Source organism: Paramisgurnus dabryanus, chromosome 11, assembly GCF_030506205.2.
Source record: "Paramisgurnus dabryanus chromosome 11, PD_genome_1.1, whole genome shotgun sequence".
Classification (NCBI taxonomy): Eukaryota; Metazoa; Chordata; class Actinopteri; order Cypriniformes; family Cobitidae; genus Paramisgurnus; species Paramisgurnus dabryanus.
Window position 1 is genome coordinate 4,509,183 of NC_133347.1, and position 18,170 is coordinate 4,527,352.

Sequence of the window (18,170 nt, forward strand, 5' to 3'; positions counted from 1 at the left end):
CTTATATTTTGGCTTTGGCTGCATTACCATGACTTGTACACGAGGACTGACTTAGGAGTAAGCTAATAATTTCTATCTCTTGTGTATGTTTCAGAGCTTGTGTCAAGAAATAATGAAATAAGGATTTTTATTTCTCATAACTTGTTAGAAATGTCATATTTGTTTGCATAAGTGGTTATTTTGGGGTAATTTGTGAAATTATAGGTAATCATATTTTAAATGAACAAAAAGAACGAAATGACTCAAAAAAAGATTCGTTCATTTTGATGAACGAGATTCAAAGATCTGAATCAGAAAAATGATCCGAACTTCCCATCACTAGTATACATCATTTGATTTTACTGTGGTGGGAAAAGCAAAGAATTATGAGAGTTATTAAAGGTTTAGTTCACACAAAAATGTTTTTTTCATTATTTACTAACCCATATGTCATTTGAACCCCCAGTGACCTTTGTTTTACTTTTGCAGACTTTTTGAACCCAATGACCACCTCCGTCACCTTCCACTCACATAGTAACCAGAAAACCCTTCAAGCTGACCCAAAAGCGTTAAATAAATAACTCCACTTGGCTAGTCATATATTTTAAGTGTCCAGAAAACATTTACTAACCTTTCTTCTTGCGCATATTGCTGTTGTTGGATATTGCACTGAATTTTCAAAAACCTGCATTTGGGTTTTGAAGAACAAAGACATTAAGGATTACGCAATGACAAAATATATATTTTTTGGGGGGGAAATATTCCTTTGAAGCAATGAGCATTTGAAACCAAAGTGATTTACCAGGGTTAAGGGGTGGGGCAGACCTTTGCAACCTTTAGGAAGGTTAGGCTACTCCCTTTACCATGGCAGCCTTGAGAGGTTTATTCAAACAAATGCAACCTTACCAGTTTTCAATTAAATGCATTGTATGAAGAAAATTAAATGGGCAAAACTTACAATGTTAGGGTGTTTTGTGTGCTTGCAAGTGCATGCATGATGTTCTGACTGGGTTATCGTTAAATTTTACAGATAAATAAAAGCAAATGTTGCGATTCCTCTGCCGAGTCAGGTTATAGATCTGGTTTAAACAAACACAGAAAGCAATGCAGAAAGACTGGAAGAATGCACGGTGTCAGACAGAAATGGTTAACAGAAAGCCAATAATGTTGAGGAGCTCATTGATGGGCTGGATGCAGAGCAATAAAAAGATAAAAGCCCCAAGGACGGGAAGAGGACAACACAAAAACATGGCTTTTTCGAGACAAAGCATTAGCTACATCTCTTTGTCTCCGCACGTCTAGAATCAGCAAACTTTGATTGGTCGACGGACCGACCATCATGTCGGTGGGGACCCGTGCGGAATGATGGACGTGTCTGGTGTAAAATTATGGGGTCATAGGTCACAGAGTGCTCATTGGCTGTTGAGGGTTCGTTCATTGATCCTGAAGAACCTTCCTAACCCTGCTTTGGAATTCATGCTATGCACTTGTCCCAGTAATTCAATTTTTGTCCATCAATAACTTGCCCTGTGGGATCATTAAGAGCCCATTTCAGTAGAGATCTCGAATATTCATCAAAATAGCCAAAGGAAATTTCTTTCATGATGTCATCATGGCAGTGCATCTTAATTTGTAGTCACATTTACAGTGTTTTGCTTTTTTTTGAAGGCCTGGGGCTACAAAGCGATACGAAACTCAATGTTTTCTTACCCAAGCAAATGTGCATCTGTCACTCTCTCTCTCTCTCTCTCTAATGCAATGCTATTCTCTCCCATCCCTTTTAACCCTCTCAACCCACGTTTTTCTTTCTCCTACGTTTTCCTTTCATTCCCACGTGTAATTTTTCAAAATCATGTGCACAAGCGTTTCCCCACGGTCAGTCCCTCCCTCCTCATGTTTTTGGCCCATCGGGTTTCTACGGCAACTGAATTCAAATCTAAACTCCCACCCCATGGTTTCATCGCTATGGCAACCTGAGAGAATTAAAAGAGGCGCATTCTCCGCTCGGTTCCCATTGATGATGAAATCGCCCGTGGCGGGAAAGGGTTAAGCGTCCAATAATGGGGCGGTTTCCCCCTAGATTGCACATTGTGTGTGCGCTCGGTGTTGATAATCACACAGTGTGTGTGGTTTCCCATGCGTGTTTATGTGCACATAAAATTGTTTTATGTTTAATTGACTGTATGCGAGCCATTCTGTGCTTTTTCGCCCTAAAGCAGCTGCTGGTTTCTTTATAGCCTTATATTCAGCTGCAGGGACTGGATTTTAATATTTGTGCTGGCGATTGTAAACCCAGAAAACTAGTGGACAATTGCACATATAGTATAAGATTTAATTGATACGAACACCTTAGCAACCCCCTAGAGAAACCGAGCATCCTGTCAGTAATACACATGCTGTCAATCACTCAAACTTCTGAAATCCAGTATCCAGAGATTAAAGCATACATTTGTTTCAATACACCTGCTGTTTTAACCCCCCTCCCTTAATAACCCCCATCTGACCCCAGATCAGAGGAGTCTTTTACTGACACCATAAACACAGCTTCTCCTGTGAGCCATCAGCCTCTTTTTAAAGTCGAAATGACTTATCTATCGGCTTCATTATTTTTTTTAAATTCATGTGGCCTCATAATCTTTCATCAAAAACGCAAATCTCTTCCCCTCCATGAACCTCGAGATCTCTTTACTTCCAGTCATATGGTATTGCAGGTGGTCGGGGTGCAGAAAAAGATCGCAGCGATTAGCGACAAGACCTAACTTCAAATGATCAAATCAATTCTCAGTGAATGAATTCAAGTCCCACCCTACCTTTTTTTTTTCATTTCAGCAGCTGTTTCACTCGGCCACCAGCCCACCACTGGGAAAATAAGATGATCTCTACTTTCGTTTGCGTCTGCTAAATGACTAAATGTTTCTTGGCAACTTTAACATGCGCCATTTTAATGACCCGATCAGTTACTAACTAACTTTCCCATATCTCAAATCGGAGTTTATTGCTTAGATTTTTTGCTGAAACAAAATCCTCAAATTGCATTTTATAATTGTAGTCTTTGTTTTAAATAAAAAAAATGATCTCAGATGTTTCTATTAGACTTTCTTAAGTGAAATAGTTAATGTGGACACCAGAGCCGAGGTCATTTGGCTTTGGGAGACGTTGGGGAGTAATATTTAACAGTGTCTTAAAACAAAAGACTTTAAAGTTGGGGCTTCCATAGCCCCGATTTTATGCGCATTTTAAGGTAAAGCATATGAAACGAGTGATGGAAACGCCAAATTTTGAATAAAAATATCTTAATTCGCAAAAAAAAAAAATTACTCTCTTTCGCATTTGTTTGTTTTCTTTTCGCTTCAAAACGTCCTTTAATGACTATGTTACATGCACTCTCATAATGCGTTATTAACTCTTTCCCCGCCATTGACGAGTTATCTCGTCAATCTGCAATACCGCTATTATCTACCAAGTGGTGCTCTTCTGCAAATAAAACCCGGAAGTATTGCCCTAGGGTAAACAGCTGTATATCTGTGTATGTTTTAAAGATGCTCTGCATCTGATCTCTTTCAAAAGTCCTTCACAAAAATTTAATTATCTCAGTTTTTTGCTCAAAATTTGGTGTTTTTGATGAAACCTACACATATTTGAGAGATGATAAAAACAGAACACATGAAGGTAGGATGAAACTGATTTTTTGTTTGAAAGCAGAGGGTCTGTTCTTTTATTTATTATATTGTATGTTTATATATTTAAAAAGGAGCATTTTCTTGAAGGCATTAAAATTTTGTAAAAATGAAAAAAAATGCTGGCGGGGAAAGAGTTAATGAGATTTTGGAAATAATGTTGTTACACTACATTATGTTAACAAAATAATTCGATCAAAATAATGTGATTAAGCTTATAATACGGTACAGTATATGTTTCGAACGTCACATGACCAAGCCGGAAAACTGTGTTGATCGCTTCCGGTATGTGCTATCGTAGCTTGTTATTGTAATTCGTATAATTATTATTTGTATTTCTAATGTAATTCTAATATCTGTATGTATGTATGTGAAAAGAAAATGCCTTTGTCAAAAGCTTAAAAAAAAAGTATAAAAAAGTTAGTAAATTTATTTTACTTAGGTTTAAGATGTTAACGAGTGAATCCACTGGACATTGGTCGTTCTCGCCTTTTGATAGCTTCTAAAGGCTTCATGTATGATAACAGCCCCATGTCAGCGTAGAGCATACAGAACTGGAAGCGATCTACTATGTTTAAACAGGAATGCGGAAGTAAGTTGCGCATATACCCTATCACAGCAAGAATAGACGGTTTCATCGGACGCACGTGACACGATTATGCGTCTGAACCAACCTTAAAGGGGCATTCCACTTTTTTGAAAATTGCTCATTTTCCAGCTCCCCTAGAGTTAAACATTTGATTTTTACCATTTTGGAATCCATTCAGCCGATCTCTGGGTCTGGCGCTAGCACTTTTAGCATAGTTTAGCACCATCCATAAAATCTGATTAGACCATTAGCATTGCGCTAATGATATTATGCAGCGCCTGAAATAGTCCCCCATGGTAACTTTCAATGGCAGAGGACTATTTTCGGACACTGCGTAATATCATTGCGCCTCCTGCAGCCATGGTACAGCAGCAAAGTCTTTGATTATTACACCAGAATGAGAGTATAGTTCCTAGCCATATCTGCCAAATTTCTGTCGGTCTTCGTACACGATGTAACCACAGAAGAATCAAGTTTAAAATAGGAAAAACAACTCTTTGGTTATTTTTTAGCACGATGCTAATGGTCTAATCAGATTCAATGGATTGTGCTAAGCTATGCTAAAAGTGGTAGCACCAGACCCGCAGATCAGCTGAATGGATTCCAAAACAGTAAAAATCAAATGTTTAACTTTAGGAGAACTGGAAAATGAGCATATTTTCAAAAAAAAGTGGAGTGCCCCTTTAACTTACGGTCTCTGTTTAATGGTCTGACTAGTTGCTAAACTGAACTCTTGAACAAATACCTCGTCGAAAATAACAAATGTTTTGGTTTCCTAAAGACGAGGGAAAACGGCGATCATGGATTACCGCTATTTGATGGCAGGTTTGGCAGCCGATCTGTACATTATATATTACACATTTTACACAGTAGTGTTAGCTAAGTGTAGCTAACGTTAGCTTTAGTGTACGCTTTAGCTATGATTTGAACTAAGGTAATGTACGTTTTGTTTATTTTGCTTGTTATCAAAAATTAAACTACTCTAAAAAGACTTTGTTGTTACAGATTCTTTGCAAAGTTAACCAGAAGTTACATTTGTTTCACAAAAGTCGTTTGTTTATGTTGTTACTGCTGAAACCGTCTATAATCATATTGAAACGTTGTGCATGTCGATTTTAATCGCAACACACGCCACACTTTATTCGCATCTATACCAAACTAACCAATGTATGCATGTGTTTTTGTCATTCAAAGTAAACTTCCCTAAACTTCCTAATGTCAACACAATTATAACCACAATTGTGAATAATCAACTGCATGTAAACAGGAGTGAAGAAGTGGATTCATCTGCGATTAAGGCCTTACTCTGATTATTGAAAATAATCACATTATATGTTTACATCTAAAATGGGTGTAAATGCAGTGGCAACCTGCTTAAAATGTTAAAAGTGGTAATAAAATGTTGGCACTACAGTGCATGCATCACTGGAGGATTTAACAGGATGTCAAAATGAAACAGGTGTTTTATATTGTGTCTTCTCAGCTGTAACATTTGCACATTAAATTGTCACAGTATGATTTGTGCTTTACATGGGAAGCGTGTCGCATCACGACAGCTCTGCTTACTTTTAAATCCCAACGGCTGCCTGCCGACACAGTTGGGATCCACCGTTATTATCAGTGTCATCGTTTACAACCGCCGGAATGTGAAAATAGCTGAATGAAAGGGAAGGAGGTGCTAGAGGAGAGGAGGAGACGACAGTGTGCTGCTGACAAACCAGACTTTAGTCAACACATGTATCCGATATCAAAGACTAACCAGTAGAAGTACAACATAACTCATTCAAGTGCTGGAGTGTCTGTCTGTCTGTCTGTCTGTCTGTCTGTGAATGTGTTTGCGTTCCTATGTCATATTTCAGTAACTCTTTACTTAGCCAGAGAGGTTTGTTTTTTATTTTTGTGCAATTGCAATGACACGCAGAGAGATCTCTGTGAAGTTCTTCTTTCCATCATAAACAACAGCAGGTGGCTCCGATAGAAGAGATTTTAACACATTCATGATCTTTTTTGCTAAAGAAAACATCACTTTTACTGATGCCCTTACTCGCCGTTAGAGAATTGAAAGCCAATTGTGATCCTGGACTACAAAACCAGTCATAAGGGGCTTTTTTAATTGAGATTTATACATCAAAGCTGAATAAATACGTTTTTTATTGATGTTTGTGTTTGTTAGGATATGCCAATATTTGGCTGATACACAACTATTTGAAAATTTGGAATCTGAAGGTGCAAAGAAATCAAAATATTGAGAAAATCGCCTTTAAAGTTGTCCACATGAAGTCATTAGCACAACACATATAACAAATAATAAATACATTTTATATACTTACGGTAGGAAAATATATTTTTTTTAAATGTACAAAACATTAACATTACTTAAAGGAGTAGTCCACTTTATAGATGGGGCCCATTGACTTACCATAGTATATTTTTGTCCTACTATGAAAAGTCAATGGACCCCATCTTTAACTCTTTCCCCGCCATTGACGAGATTTCTCGTCAATTAAGAGAAAACGCTTCCCCGCCAATGACGAGATATTCCGTCTTTCCGCAATACCGCTATTATCCACCAGGTGGCGCCCTTCCGCAACTTTTTAAAACCGGAAGTATTGCCCTATGCCAAGCTGCTGCATGTCCGTGTCTGTTTTAAAGATCGCTCTGAATCGGATCTCTATGAAAAGTCCGTCATAAAAATGGAATTATTTCTGCTTTTTGCTCAAAATATGGTGTTTTTGCAAAAACCTACCCATATTCAAAAGCTGATTGCAAAAGAACCACTAAAGGTAGGATGAAACGGTTTTTTTTGTTTGAAAGCAGAGGGTCTGTTCTTTCATTTGGTATATTGTATGTTTATATATTTAAAGAAGAACATTTTCTGGAAGGCATTAAACTTTGGTGAAAATCATGAAAAACGCTGGCGCTGGCTGGCAACTTTTTTTAAAAACGCTGGCGGTGAAAGAGTTAAAGTGGACTACTCCTTTAATATCTTAATGAAATTTTGAATTTTGACTCATACAAAAGTTGTTGGCTATTGCTACAAATATACCCATGCGCCTGGTTTTGTGGTCCAGGGTCACATATACCAGTGGTTCCCAAACTTTTTCAGTGTGCGGCCCCCCTTGTGTACAGTGCATTTTTTTGCGGCCCCCCGAAAGTAAATTTATGATAAAAAACGTTTTAAAATGTAATATTTTAATTGAACAAAACATATTAAATTATTCCTAGTAGTGCTGTTGGTTAGTTGGCTTATTATTTTTGAGGTTTAATTACACAGAATTCATGATAAATTAATGTATTTTATAAAATGTCATAAAACTGGGGCCCCCCTGGCACCATCTCGCGGACCCCGTGGGGGCCCTGGCCCCCAGTTTGAAAACCACTGACATATACGATACATATACGCTGTCGTCCTTAATAAAAGGTCCTAATGCACTGCAAAAAAATAATTTTCAAGAAAAAAAATCTTAGTATTTTTGTTTTGTTTTCAGTAAAAATATCTAAAATTCTTAAATTAAAATGCTTTTTGTTGATGTGCAAAACGACCCAAGAAAATAAGTCTAGTTTTTAGACCAAAAATATCAAATTTAAGTGATTTTGTGCATGAATTTAGTGTTTTAAAAAAATGTTCAAGATTTTTTTGCTTACCCTATTGGAAGATTTTTATTGCTTGTTTTATACACAAAATCACTTAAATGTGATATTTTTGGTCTAAAAACTATACTTATTTTCTTGGGTTGTTTTGCTCAACAAGAAAAAGCATCTTCATTTAAGAATTTTTTGATATTTTTACTGAAAACAAGACAAAAATAAGAAATGTTTTCTTGAAAATCATTTTTTTGCAGTATGTGTACCATTTAGTTTGGGAAATGTACCAAAATGTACCTCAGGGGTACTATTATGAACTCTTTTGGTGCAAATGTATACTTTTTGAAAGTGTGCTGCCCCAGTGACCATGTATGTGCGTTTTTTCTGACAGTGTATTAGAGACCAGACTGTCATAGAGGTGGGTTTGTTGACTTTGGCCTGTAGGCACCCATCCAGAACACCCTAGCAACCACACAGCATCATCTAAACAACCAATCAAAGCAACTTGGCAACCGCATAACACTGCCCTGGATACCAACTCTCGTAACATTTTAGTGGAAACATTTGCATGAGCAAGAAACTGTCACAGTTTTATTTCTAGATTTTGTTGGGTTAAAGGTTATGAATTAACTATAACCTAGAAGTTTTATTGTTTGTAATGTTATTGTGAAACTTCGTTCCCTCAGACGTCTGATACAAGAGTTCAAAACTGTTACCTATGCCAAATTTAGTATTACCGTATTAAATTCCTCAGTGGTTTGTGGCATGGCTATAGATGTCTCATTTGGATGTGATTGTTTGTGCTGGTTGTTTCAGGTATATAAAGACCCCCCAAATATTAACAATTTTAAGCATAACACATTTCTACTGAGTTATGCATTAAATATTAATTTTGTTTTATTTACTGTGTGTAATTAATTTAGTCTTAATCATGCAGACGTGTACACTGTTTTTGTAAAGTGCTGTTGAATAATAACACTGTGATCTGTTTTGGGGCAGGTCGCGTGTCTCTGACCCGTGGTGCATCGCTGCTGGTGGATAAATTAACTCTGGATGATGAAGGCTGGTTTGAATGTCGGATTCTTCTGCTGGACAAAACCACCGATGAGTTCCAGAACGGCACCTGGACCTTCCTTTCCATCTCAGGTATGATGAGATATTTTATTGCTTTGTTTTAAAAGACTTTAGGTAACGTTATAAAAAGGCATACAGTATTTGTGTGTTAAAGGTGCATGGTGTAACACTTAGAAGGATCTCTTAACAGAACTATATTATCAGTGATGTATAAAGACCTTACATAATGAACTGTATTGTTTTTATTACCTTAGAATGAGCCGTTTTTATCTACATACACCGCGGGTCCTCTTACATGGAAGTTGCTGCCATGTTTCTACAGTAGCCCTAAATGGACAAACTGCTCTACAGAGCGCATTTCCTCACTACGTTGTCTCAGACGATGACATGTTTGTCCTGTGGCAGCTACCGTAGCTTCTCTATGCATTTCGAAAGGGGAGTGGTGAGCTGTGGACTGACTGTGCGTTCACACCAAATGCAGAAGAGGCAGCAAAACGCACTATTCGCTCGCACGTAGTTGGACGCTTGAACATTTTGAGTTTACTTGCTTCATTCGTGCGTGAAATTCTAGTCATTTGAGATATTCACGCATAAATTCGCGTCTTGGGAGGGGCTTATATAGCTCAAATTGAGTAAACGCCCCAAACAAGATCCTTTTAATTCCTGTAAATGTACGAAGATGTCTCGTGTAGCGATAAATTTTGTCCTCCATTGTTGTTGTTTTTTCTGCCTCCGCTCGCTTCCTTTCATCACGTCACTGCTAGGGCAAGCTCCTGATTGGTTGATGTAACTCGAAAATCCGCCAAAATTCAGATTTTTCAAGCTCAATTTGCGCGGAATGTGCCATTCCGTGCCACACATTTCGCGCTAACCGCGCCGCAGGATGCCTATTCGCATCTTTGCATTGACTTAACATGTAAATCACTCGCGCTTGCCGCCTCTTACGCGTCTGGTGTGAACGCACCATGAGCCGTTGGTTGCAATTCACAGTCTCACCACTAGATGCCGCTAAAATAAAAATAAAAAATGATTCTCATTGCACAATTAGACTCCATAGAAAGATAATATGCGTGTTTATTATTATATATATTTTATAAAATTATGTTTTATGTTGTTTACATGCAAAAATAAAAAAGGATTGCGCAATTTCTTCAGACTAAAGATGGTTTTCTGTGAAATCACAACTTTTGGCAAATATAAAACATCTTGAAAACATTATGTATGCCACTAGTGGCATATAAATGATACCAATCTTCTTTAAAACTTAAAGAATTTGTCTATTTTAATTGGTTTGGATTCAGTCAAACTGTTCAAGGGATGCTGGGAAATGTGTTTGTGTGGCTTAGCTTTAGTTTAGTCAATGTCTGTTATTAACTTTTGAACTTTTATTGAGTGATGATTTGCATCTCACCACACCTTTCTAGTAGACCTGCATCAAACACAGATCATCCTAACAAATCACTTTAAAACTTAATTTTATTTTGTCAACCAGATATGAACCAAAAAAGCCTTTTTTTCACATCTGCCCACACTGGACTTTCTCTCACACAGCTAGAGGACTCACACATACACGCTCTTATTGACATGCAAACACACTTTCTTCACTGGTGTGTGAATATTGTGAATGTATCAGGCTGGCTTTTAGTGTTACTGTGGTGCGTATAAGTGATCAGAAGTGAGGACACAATGTCACTCTCTCAGCCCGAGTCTCTTCAGTACTCCGTTTAACGCCCATTATATGCACAGTGTCTGCTTTCACCGGTTTTGTAAGCTGTCACTGTGTGCAGTCAAACATGTCTTTGTGTTGACAGGGTCATGAGAAAATCACATCCTTTGTTCTCTTCGTTTTGCATCATTGATGTCCATAATCACTCAATTACATGAGAAAGCTAATAAGCACTGAAAGCTCTGATGTTAGCCAGCAGAAATCCATGATGTCATCACTTTTCTGACTAAATATATTTGATAAAATGATCATAGATTGGATATAATAAATAGTTTTACAAACATACGATTATCAGGTTTTAATCTGCCAGTTTGGACTTTGAATGGTTTTAATGGTTATTATGTCTGTTCATAGCTCCTCCAGTGTTCATAAAGACACCACCTGCTCTTTTGGAGGTCATGTTGGGTGAATCTCTCACTCTTCGCTGTGATGCTCATGGAAACCCCAAACCCACCATCACCTGGAGGAAAGATGATCGTACTGCAGAGGACTATGATGCAGTTCAGGTAAATGAGACACTTAAAAGTCAATATAAAGTCAACAAAATTTGTGAATTTGATTTAAATCTTTGTGTGATTTTACTATAAATCAAGTCCCACATTAAATTATGTAGTTTGCAAAAAGGTTTTCCTCAGTTTGATCCTGAATATCTCATGCACCTCTTAAACATTCACTTCCTCCAGCAGGTATTCAATGAAACCTTGTCTTTAAGTAAGGTAACAAGAGAAACGGCTGGAATGTACAAGTGTCATGTGTCCAACACTGAAGGAAACCTTACCCACACCACCCAGCTACAGGTCAAAGGTCAGTGAACCATTATGTCTTGGCATAAGAACTGACCATAGGGTTGCAATTTGAGATGAAACGAGCAAATGCTGCCCCCTTTTGGTTCCACTGGCGCATTGCAGTTCATTTTGATTTCTGTTGCGAGTTTGCAAATGCAAAAATGCAATTTCAAATGCAAATCATTGCTAGTTATATTCAGACTTCTTCCATATTTTCAAACAGGTCCTCCAGTTATCATCATTGCCCCTGAAGACACCACCATGAACATGTCCCAAGATGCAATTCTGCAGTGTCAAGCAGAGGCGTATCCTTCTAACCTCACGTATGAGTGGTGGAAACAAGATCAAAATGTCTATCACATCGAGTAAGTCTCCTGCTGTTACAAGATTCACGGGTTATCTTAACTGACCTATAAACCTTGGTGATAGTAAATTAGTACTGTCAATATACTAGTTGGTAATTAAAGAGTTAAACATCCATCAAATACGGGTTATTGTAGGCTAATGGAGAGGAGTAGAGATGTGCGAGAATAGTCGTTCAAATACCCTAAACAAAAGTTTTTATCGTTCAAATCATTTTTCATTCAAACAATCGTTCAAAAGATATTTTTTAAATAACATCCATGAAAAACCCTTTATATCTTTTATCTCAAACTCATATTTTAGTAATGTAATGGGTGAAGTTGAAAGAGACAAAATATCTTGATTCTTAACGTATTTACACCCACATTATATTAGTAATCATTTAGCCAATTACTGTTTTTTTTCCCAAGTTACCCCTTTTTATATTTGCTTTCTGGTTGACTATTTTCAACTACTTTCAACTCTTCTTAATTTGATATTTGTATTGACCTGTGCCTTTTTTTTTTATGATATTTAGTGTATTTCCTTTATTGTCATGTTATTTATTGTTATTATGTTAAAAGAGATCTAACTATTTCATTTAAAATATTTTTGAAATATACTGGGAGAATTTGTTAAATCTCAATAAACAAATTGTTCAAAAAATAACATCCATGAAAAAATAATACATTTTTTATTATTTATTTTGAGCGGAAAACAAATAGTGTATTTTAAACTTGAAATTTTTCTAGATTTAATTTTAATTGTTACATAAAATTTTAGTTGCCAAAAAAGCTTATACAGTACAACAAACAATGACCGCAACCGCAGTTATTAAATATTTTTCTTCATTTTGTTAAGCTAAATACCCACCTTGTTTTACATTTCAGGCATGTGTAATATATTTGTGAATTAAATGTAAATATATTATTTATAAAATCGTATATCAGTGGATTTCCAAAGTCACCCGCAAATACATTTGCATTGTGCATTGAGTAAACCCTGAAAACTTTTTTTTCTTTATTATTATATTTTTTTTCTTTCTTTTTTTCCTCTGTGTAAGCTATGTATGTTTATTTAGTAAGGTCTGTTATGTGTCTCCCCCTGTTATATATGTTATGTAATGTTGTATGCTTTCTTTTATGTAATAATGTTTAGTAAACATGCATTAAAAAAAATAAAAAATAAACTTTATCAAACACATAAATAAACCCTGAAAACTGACAACTTTTACACAACAAGCATATGATAACCCAGAATAAATCAAAATTATGAATTTTATATCAATTATTATATAAGTTATGAGCTCATAAGTCCTTAATAGAAAAGCTTATCTGGCATATTTAAAGCACAAATTAAAATGTTTTATTACAAAAAGTTTTTTTTAATCACAGACTTATGTCATTTATCTGTGTTAATGGTCGCTTGTTTGTGTTTATAGAACTTTGAAATCACGGATAAAAATTCAGGTAGACGGGACCCTGCTCATTTCGGGTCTGATCCCTGAGGATTCTGGGAATTATACCTGCACACCTTCCAACGGTCTCATGACTCCACCCTCTGCTTCAGCCTACCTCAAAGTTAAACGTGAGTACATTGCATATGTGTTACAAGATTGATAGTTCAACATCATAAATATTAAAGTCCAATGGCCAGATTTACTAAACGGGGCAAATTAATTAGCGTAAGAGCGCAATTTCAAAAAAGCACAGATGGGAGTGGTAATATCTGCAGGTTATTTACAAAAAAAAAAATGCAAATTAAATAACACAGGTGCAACAGCTGATTTCCATTAGAACCAACAGCAGCGCAAATTAGTTCAGGGTCACAAATAAGCAGAGCTGATGCTCCTCAGGTGCGAGTGATCTACTAACGCCTGATGCACTTGAGTTCAGCACCACTCACATTAAAACTAAAATTTCGGGGTGTGAATATAATACATATAATAAAGCTATAGTACTGTACACTGAAAAGAAGGTTTACAAGACGTTTTGAAATGCCTGGTATTGTGTGACTTCTCCTAATGACTCCTCTTTTATTTCCTTTAGCAAATAAAAAATAATATGGCTTGGCAAACAATCTGGCATTCCAAATAAACTGTTAAGTGTTAAAAAAAAACTCTACCTTGTACCGTGCACTTTCTGATCTCTGCAAATCCTCCCCCGTCAGCTACAACTGAAGCAATTTTCAGCACAAAATGATTTAAGACATGCTTTTTGGGGGGTTAAAATGGTCATAGTGTGAAAATCTGACTTTTTCCATGTTTAAGTGCTATAATTGGGTCCCCAGTGCTTCTCTCAACCTAGAAAACGTGAAAAATATCAACCCATTAACTTTGTTTGGGTAAGTCATTTTCTGCAAGCATGTGAAAAATGTGGTCGTTCAGATTTCGCCTGTTTTGTGATGTAGGTAGCAAGGCGAATTACAATAAAACTGCCCCGTAATCTGCACTATCCAACCACGACACTGCAATTTAATGCAGTGAGAAAGAAAAAATAATTGACAGTACAATTGAGTTTTAATTACAACAAACCAGCATCATTGTGATCAGTGTTTGCATTTAATCCGCTCATTTGCATTTTAAATGACACACTCAAAAATGGCACGCTTTTGCTCAGGCCTACAAAGTGACAATTTTAACATGCTATAATAAATTATTTGTGGAGTATTTTGAGCTAAAACTTCAAATAAGAACTCTGGGGACACCAAATATTTATTTTACATCTTTAAAAAAATCTCATAATATGACCCCTTTAAATAACAGTAATATCATACGTGCAAACATTTAGTAAATTGCGTTGAATAATTAAAAAACTCTCCTACCATAAAATTTGTGTCTAAAAGGAAAAGTCCTAGAAATGCATATGCAATAAGGTCAGCCGCAAAAAACACCTTTTCAGCGCTGATTATCCACTGCGTGTCTTTAATAAATCTCGACATTCTTTTATTTAACCACAAGCTGTTAGTAAATCTTGGCCTAAATCTTTTAAAATAGGTGAACTGTTTTGAAATACAGTAACAGCCTGATTCATTGTCTCTTAAAGATCCCGCACGAGTGATACGGATGCCCCGTGAGACGTATCTCCCCGCGGGGATGGGAGGAACCATCACATGCCCGGTTCAAGCTGAGCCGCCTATGATGTATGTTAACTGGACCAAAGATGGAGCCTCTTTAGACCTAGAGCAGGTACATCATGAATGTTAATATCATATAATAGCATGCTGTTTCATTTCTTGAAATAATAACTATTTTCTTCATCTTCAGTATCCAGGGTGGATGGTGAACTCTGAGGGTTCTGTGTTTATAGCCGCAGCCAATGACGATGCAGTGGGCGTGTACTCCTGCACAGCCTATAACAGCTACGGTACGATGGGCCAATCAGAACCCACCAAAGTTATCCTGGAGGTACGTGACACATCATATCCACCTTATTTTATACAGAATACACTGGAATTCATTATTTATGAATTTACTTGAATCCACAGGACCCACCATCGTTTCGTGTCTCGCCCCGTGCCGAGTACCTGCAGGAAGTTGGCAGGGAACTGATGATACCCTGTCAGTCTCAGGGAGACCCCGCCCCTAACATCACATGGAGAAAGGTGAGAATGTGGATATTTGCATTTCCTATTGAAACACAAGGCGACACAATGAATACTTTTCTCATAGATAGTGTTTATGCTTTATCATCTGCTGTAGGTTGGCCCCGCCCCTCGTTCACCATTTACGGTCTTATCCAATGGCTCTCTGGTCCTGAGTCCGCTCACTAAGGATCATCAGGGGGACTGGGAGTGCCTTGCCACCAACCGTGTGGCCACTGGCAGCGTTACAACTACAGTTTTAGTGCTAGGTGAGAGCAAACAATATAAGGGAACTGTTTTTTTTTTATAATAGATCTAATATATCATGGGATTCACCTACCGTTCCCTATCTCTGCCTGTGGTTTTAGGCACAAGTCCACATGCTGTTACATCTGTGTCTGTGGATCCGGGGATAAATCAGGTCAACGTGTCCTGGGAGCCGGGCTTTGATGGAGGTTACACACAGAAATTCACTGTGTGGTCAGTCAACTCAAATTCAATACGACAGTAAAATTGAATTGAGTGTAGTATGCAAAAACGACTGCTGCTTTGATACTATGCTGATCATTTATTGCGTTTTACATTTTTTCTATCAGGGTGAAGGCCACTGTACGAAGGAAACATGAATGGGCATCAATCCCTGTACCAACGTCTAAAGCTTCAATGCTGGTGACAGGACTGCAATCTAACACTAGTTACCAGTTCAGTGTTCTTCCCCAAAACAAACTGGGCTCTGGCCCTTTCAGTGAGATGGTCACTATCAGGACACTGGGTCAGCACCTTTTCATGCATTTTTTTATATCAGTTTCATATCACATACATGGTAGTATATTTCTGATAACAAGCAAAATAAACAAAGTAGATTACATTAGTTCAAATCATTCCCAATACGCAGCAAAAACTACACTGAGCTAAGGGGGCATGCACACTAAAGCTTTTTTACGTGGCTGAAAACGCCCGGCGGACAGCTTTATTTCAGCCAACTGTCAGCTTTCTTCAGCTGAGCACTTTGGTTGATACTTCTGCTTTTTTATCAGTCGTTGTTCGATGTGCCAATGGTTGTTTTGATATATGTCCCGCCCCTCCTCCACTGTGATTGGATGGCCGTGTGAGAGCTGACATTGACGAGCTGAGCTTTTCACCCAAAGTTGAATATTTTTCAACTCTCGGTGTTCAGCGCTGAACGTGGAAAATCCACCGAGTGCCCACTTTCAGCACAGAAAAAAGTGCCAGCTGCTGGCTTTTTTGAAAAACGCTGCGCTTCCATTAAAAACCATTGAAAACATATGCCAGCCGGCGTGAAAGCTTTGGTGTGCACGTCCCCTATTGTTACTGTGTAAAATGTGTACTACATAATGTATACAACGTTAACTACAGATCGGCTGACAAACCTTCCTTCACATAGCGGTGATCCATGATCACCATCTTCTCTTGTCTTTAGGAAACCAAAACATTTGTTATTTTTGATGAGGTATTTGGTCCAGAGTTCAGTTTAGCCACTAGTGAGACCATTAAACATAGAGACCGGAAGTTAAGTTTTGTCCTGACGCATAACCATGACAATGCATTGTTAATGTTAGTTAATGCCAATACAATAAGATCACCCAGTTGTGTTACCTCAAGTTTGATATGTATGTTTTTAAATTGCAGCAGCTCCTGCAGATGCTCCTCCCACTGGGATGACCTCCGTTGTAACGTTGCCCCCTCCCACATCACTGTCAGCCAATCGAACGTCAGTGGGGATTATACTGCAGTGGTTGCCAGCTGCTGAAGTGTCTCCACCAATCACCGCCATTGTCCTTCAGGCAAGGCGAGAAAAAGGGGAGTGGCTCAGTCTGTACGAAACGATCGCTGTCAATGCGACAGAATTGATCGTACAGGGACTGGCGAAGGTAAAATGTTTAAAGAGTTTGTGAAGTATTAAATGATAGTCAGGTGTGGAATGCCCCTAATGTTTGCAATTTCCTTTATAGGACTCAAACTATGAGCTTCGTCTTTTATCTCGCAGAGACAAGCTGATCGGTGTGCCCAGTGAATCGATTTTCATCTCCACTAAAGGTGAGGCTAAATCAAAAGTCATAAGAAAGAACAGGCATATGTCTAAAGAAGATTAATACTTTTTTGGTCATCCCAGAGATGCCTGGCACAAAATATCATGACTCCAAAATCTTTCTCTATTTAATTGTACATTAAACATTTTTTATGTATAGTGATTTGCTTTGACAGTCATATCACACAACAGTTTTGCATTCATTCAATCTGATGGTTGACACATTGCACATGTTTATTTGTGTTATCTGTGGCTTTCAGGTATGGAGATGTATCCAGCTCCACCCAATCTGCTGGCCTCTGTTCCTGAGCCCCTGCTGGCTGGTGTGATTGGAGGCGTGTGTTTTCTGTTTGTTGCCATAATCCTCTCTCTGGTGACAGTTTGTGTTAGGAACAAAAGAAAAGAGCAAAGGCGAAGGAAGAGGAAAGATGGTAAAAGCAATGATAAGCCAAAAACATGCCGTGTATTTAAATATGAAATTTTTATATGAACCGAAAATACATTCTTTAAAATGCTGTTAGATGTTTTTAGCATGCTGCTAAAGTGCCCAAACATACTGAACATGCATTATCTATGGCTATAATCATAAAGACATGTAATGCATCAAAGACTAATACAACTAAACATTGACATTTTGTTTTTAACTGTCAGTGGTTTTGTCATGCATGGCATCTCTGTTCATCATCTTTTGATTCATTGTCTGTGGCATGATATGAACTTTGCACCCTCCCCACGTTTCAGATATCCCCCCTGCCTTCCAGAAGAGTCTGTCTCCGCAGTA

General features: G+C 37.6%; 1 protein-coding gene across 4 annotated transcripts in view; it reads left to right on the forward strand.

Annotated features, from left to right (window-relative positions):
- igsf9b (immunoglobulin superfamily, member 9b) overlaps positions 1-18,170 on the forward strand; it is a 54,043-nt gene that overhangs the window by 30,440 nt on the left and 5,433 nt on the right. For 2 of the 4 annotated variants that reach the window (XM_065248240.1, XM_073816200.1), the window contains exons 4-18: positions 8,830-8,976; positions 10,985-11,136; positions 11,314-11,434; positions 11,639-11,780; positions 13,199-13,344; positions 14,802-14,944; positions 15,023-15,163; positions 15,244-15,360; positions 15,458-15,608; positions 15,708-15,819; positions 15,936-16,111; positions 16,990-17,231; positions 17,313-17,397; positions 17,650-17,820; positions 18,131-18,167. In XM_065248240.1, coding sequence (XP_065104312.1) covers positions 8,830-8,976; positions 10,985-11,136; positions 11,314-11,434; positions 11,639-11,780; positions 13,199-13,344; positions 14,802-14,944; positions 15,023-15,163; positions 15,244-15,360; positions 15,458-15,608; positions 15,708-15,819; positions 15,936-16,111; positions 16,990-17,231; positions 17,313-17,397; positions 17,650-17,820; positions 18,131-18,167 — 2,083 coding nt within the window. The remainder of the gene's footprint in view (positions 1-8,829; positions 8,977-10,984; positions 11,137-11,313; positions 11,435-11,638; positions 11,781-13,198; positions 13,345-14,801; positions 14,945-15,022; positions 15,164-15,243; positions 15,361-15,457; positions 15,609-15,707; positions 15,820-15,935; positions 16,112-16,989; positions 17,232-17,312; positions 17,398-17,649; positions 17,821-18,130; positions 18,168-18,170) is intronic. The other 2 variants (XM_065248242.1, XM_065248241.1) reach the window with 2 other exon arrangements.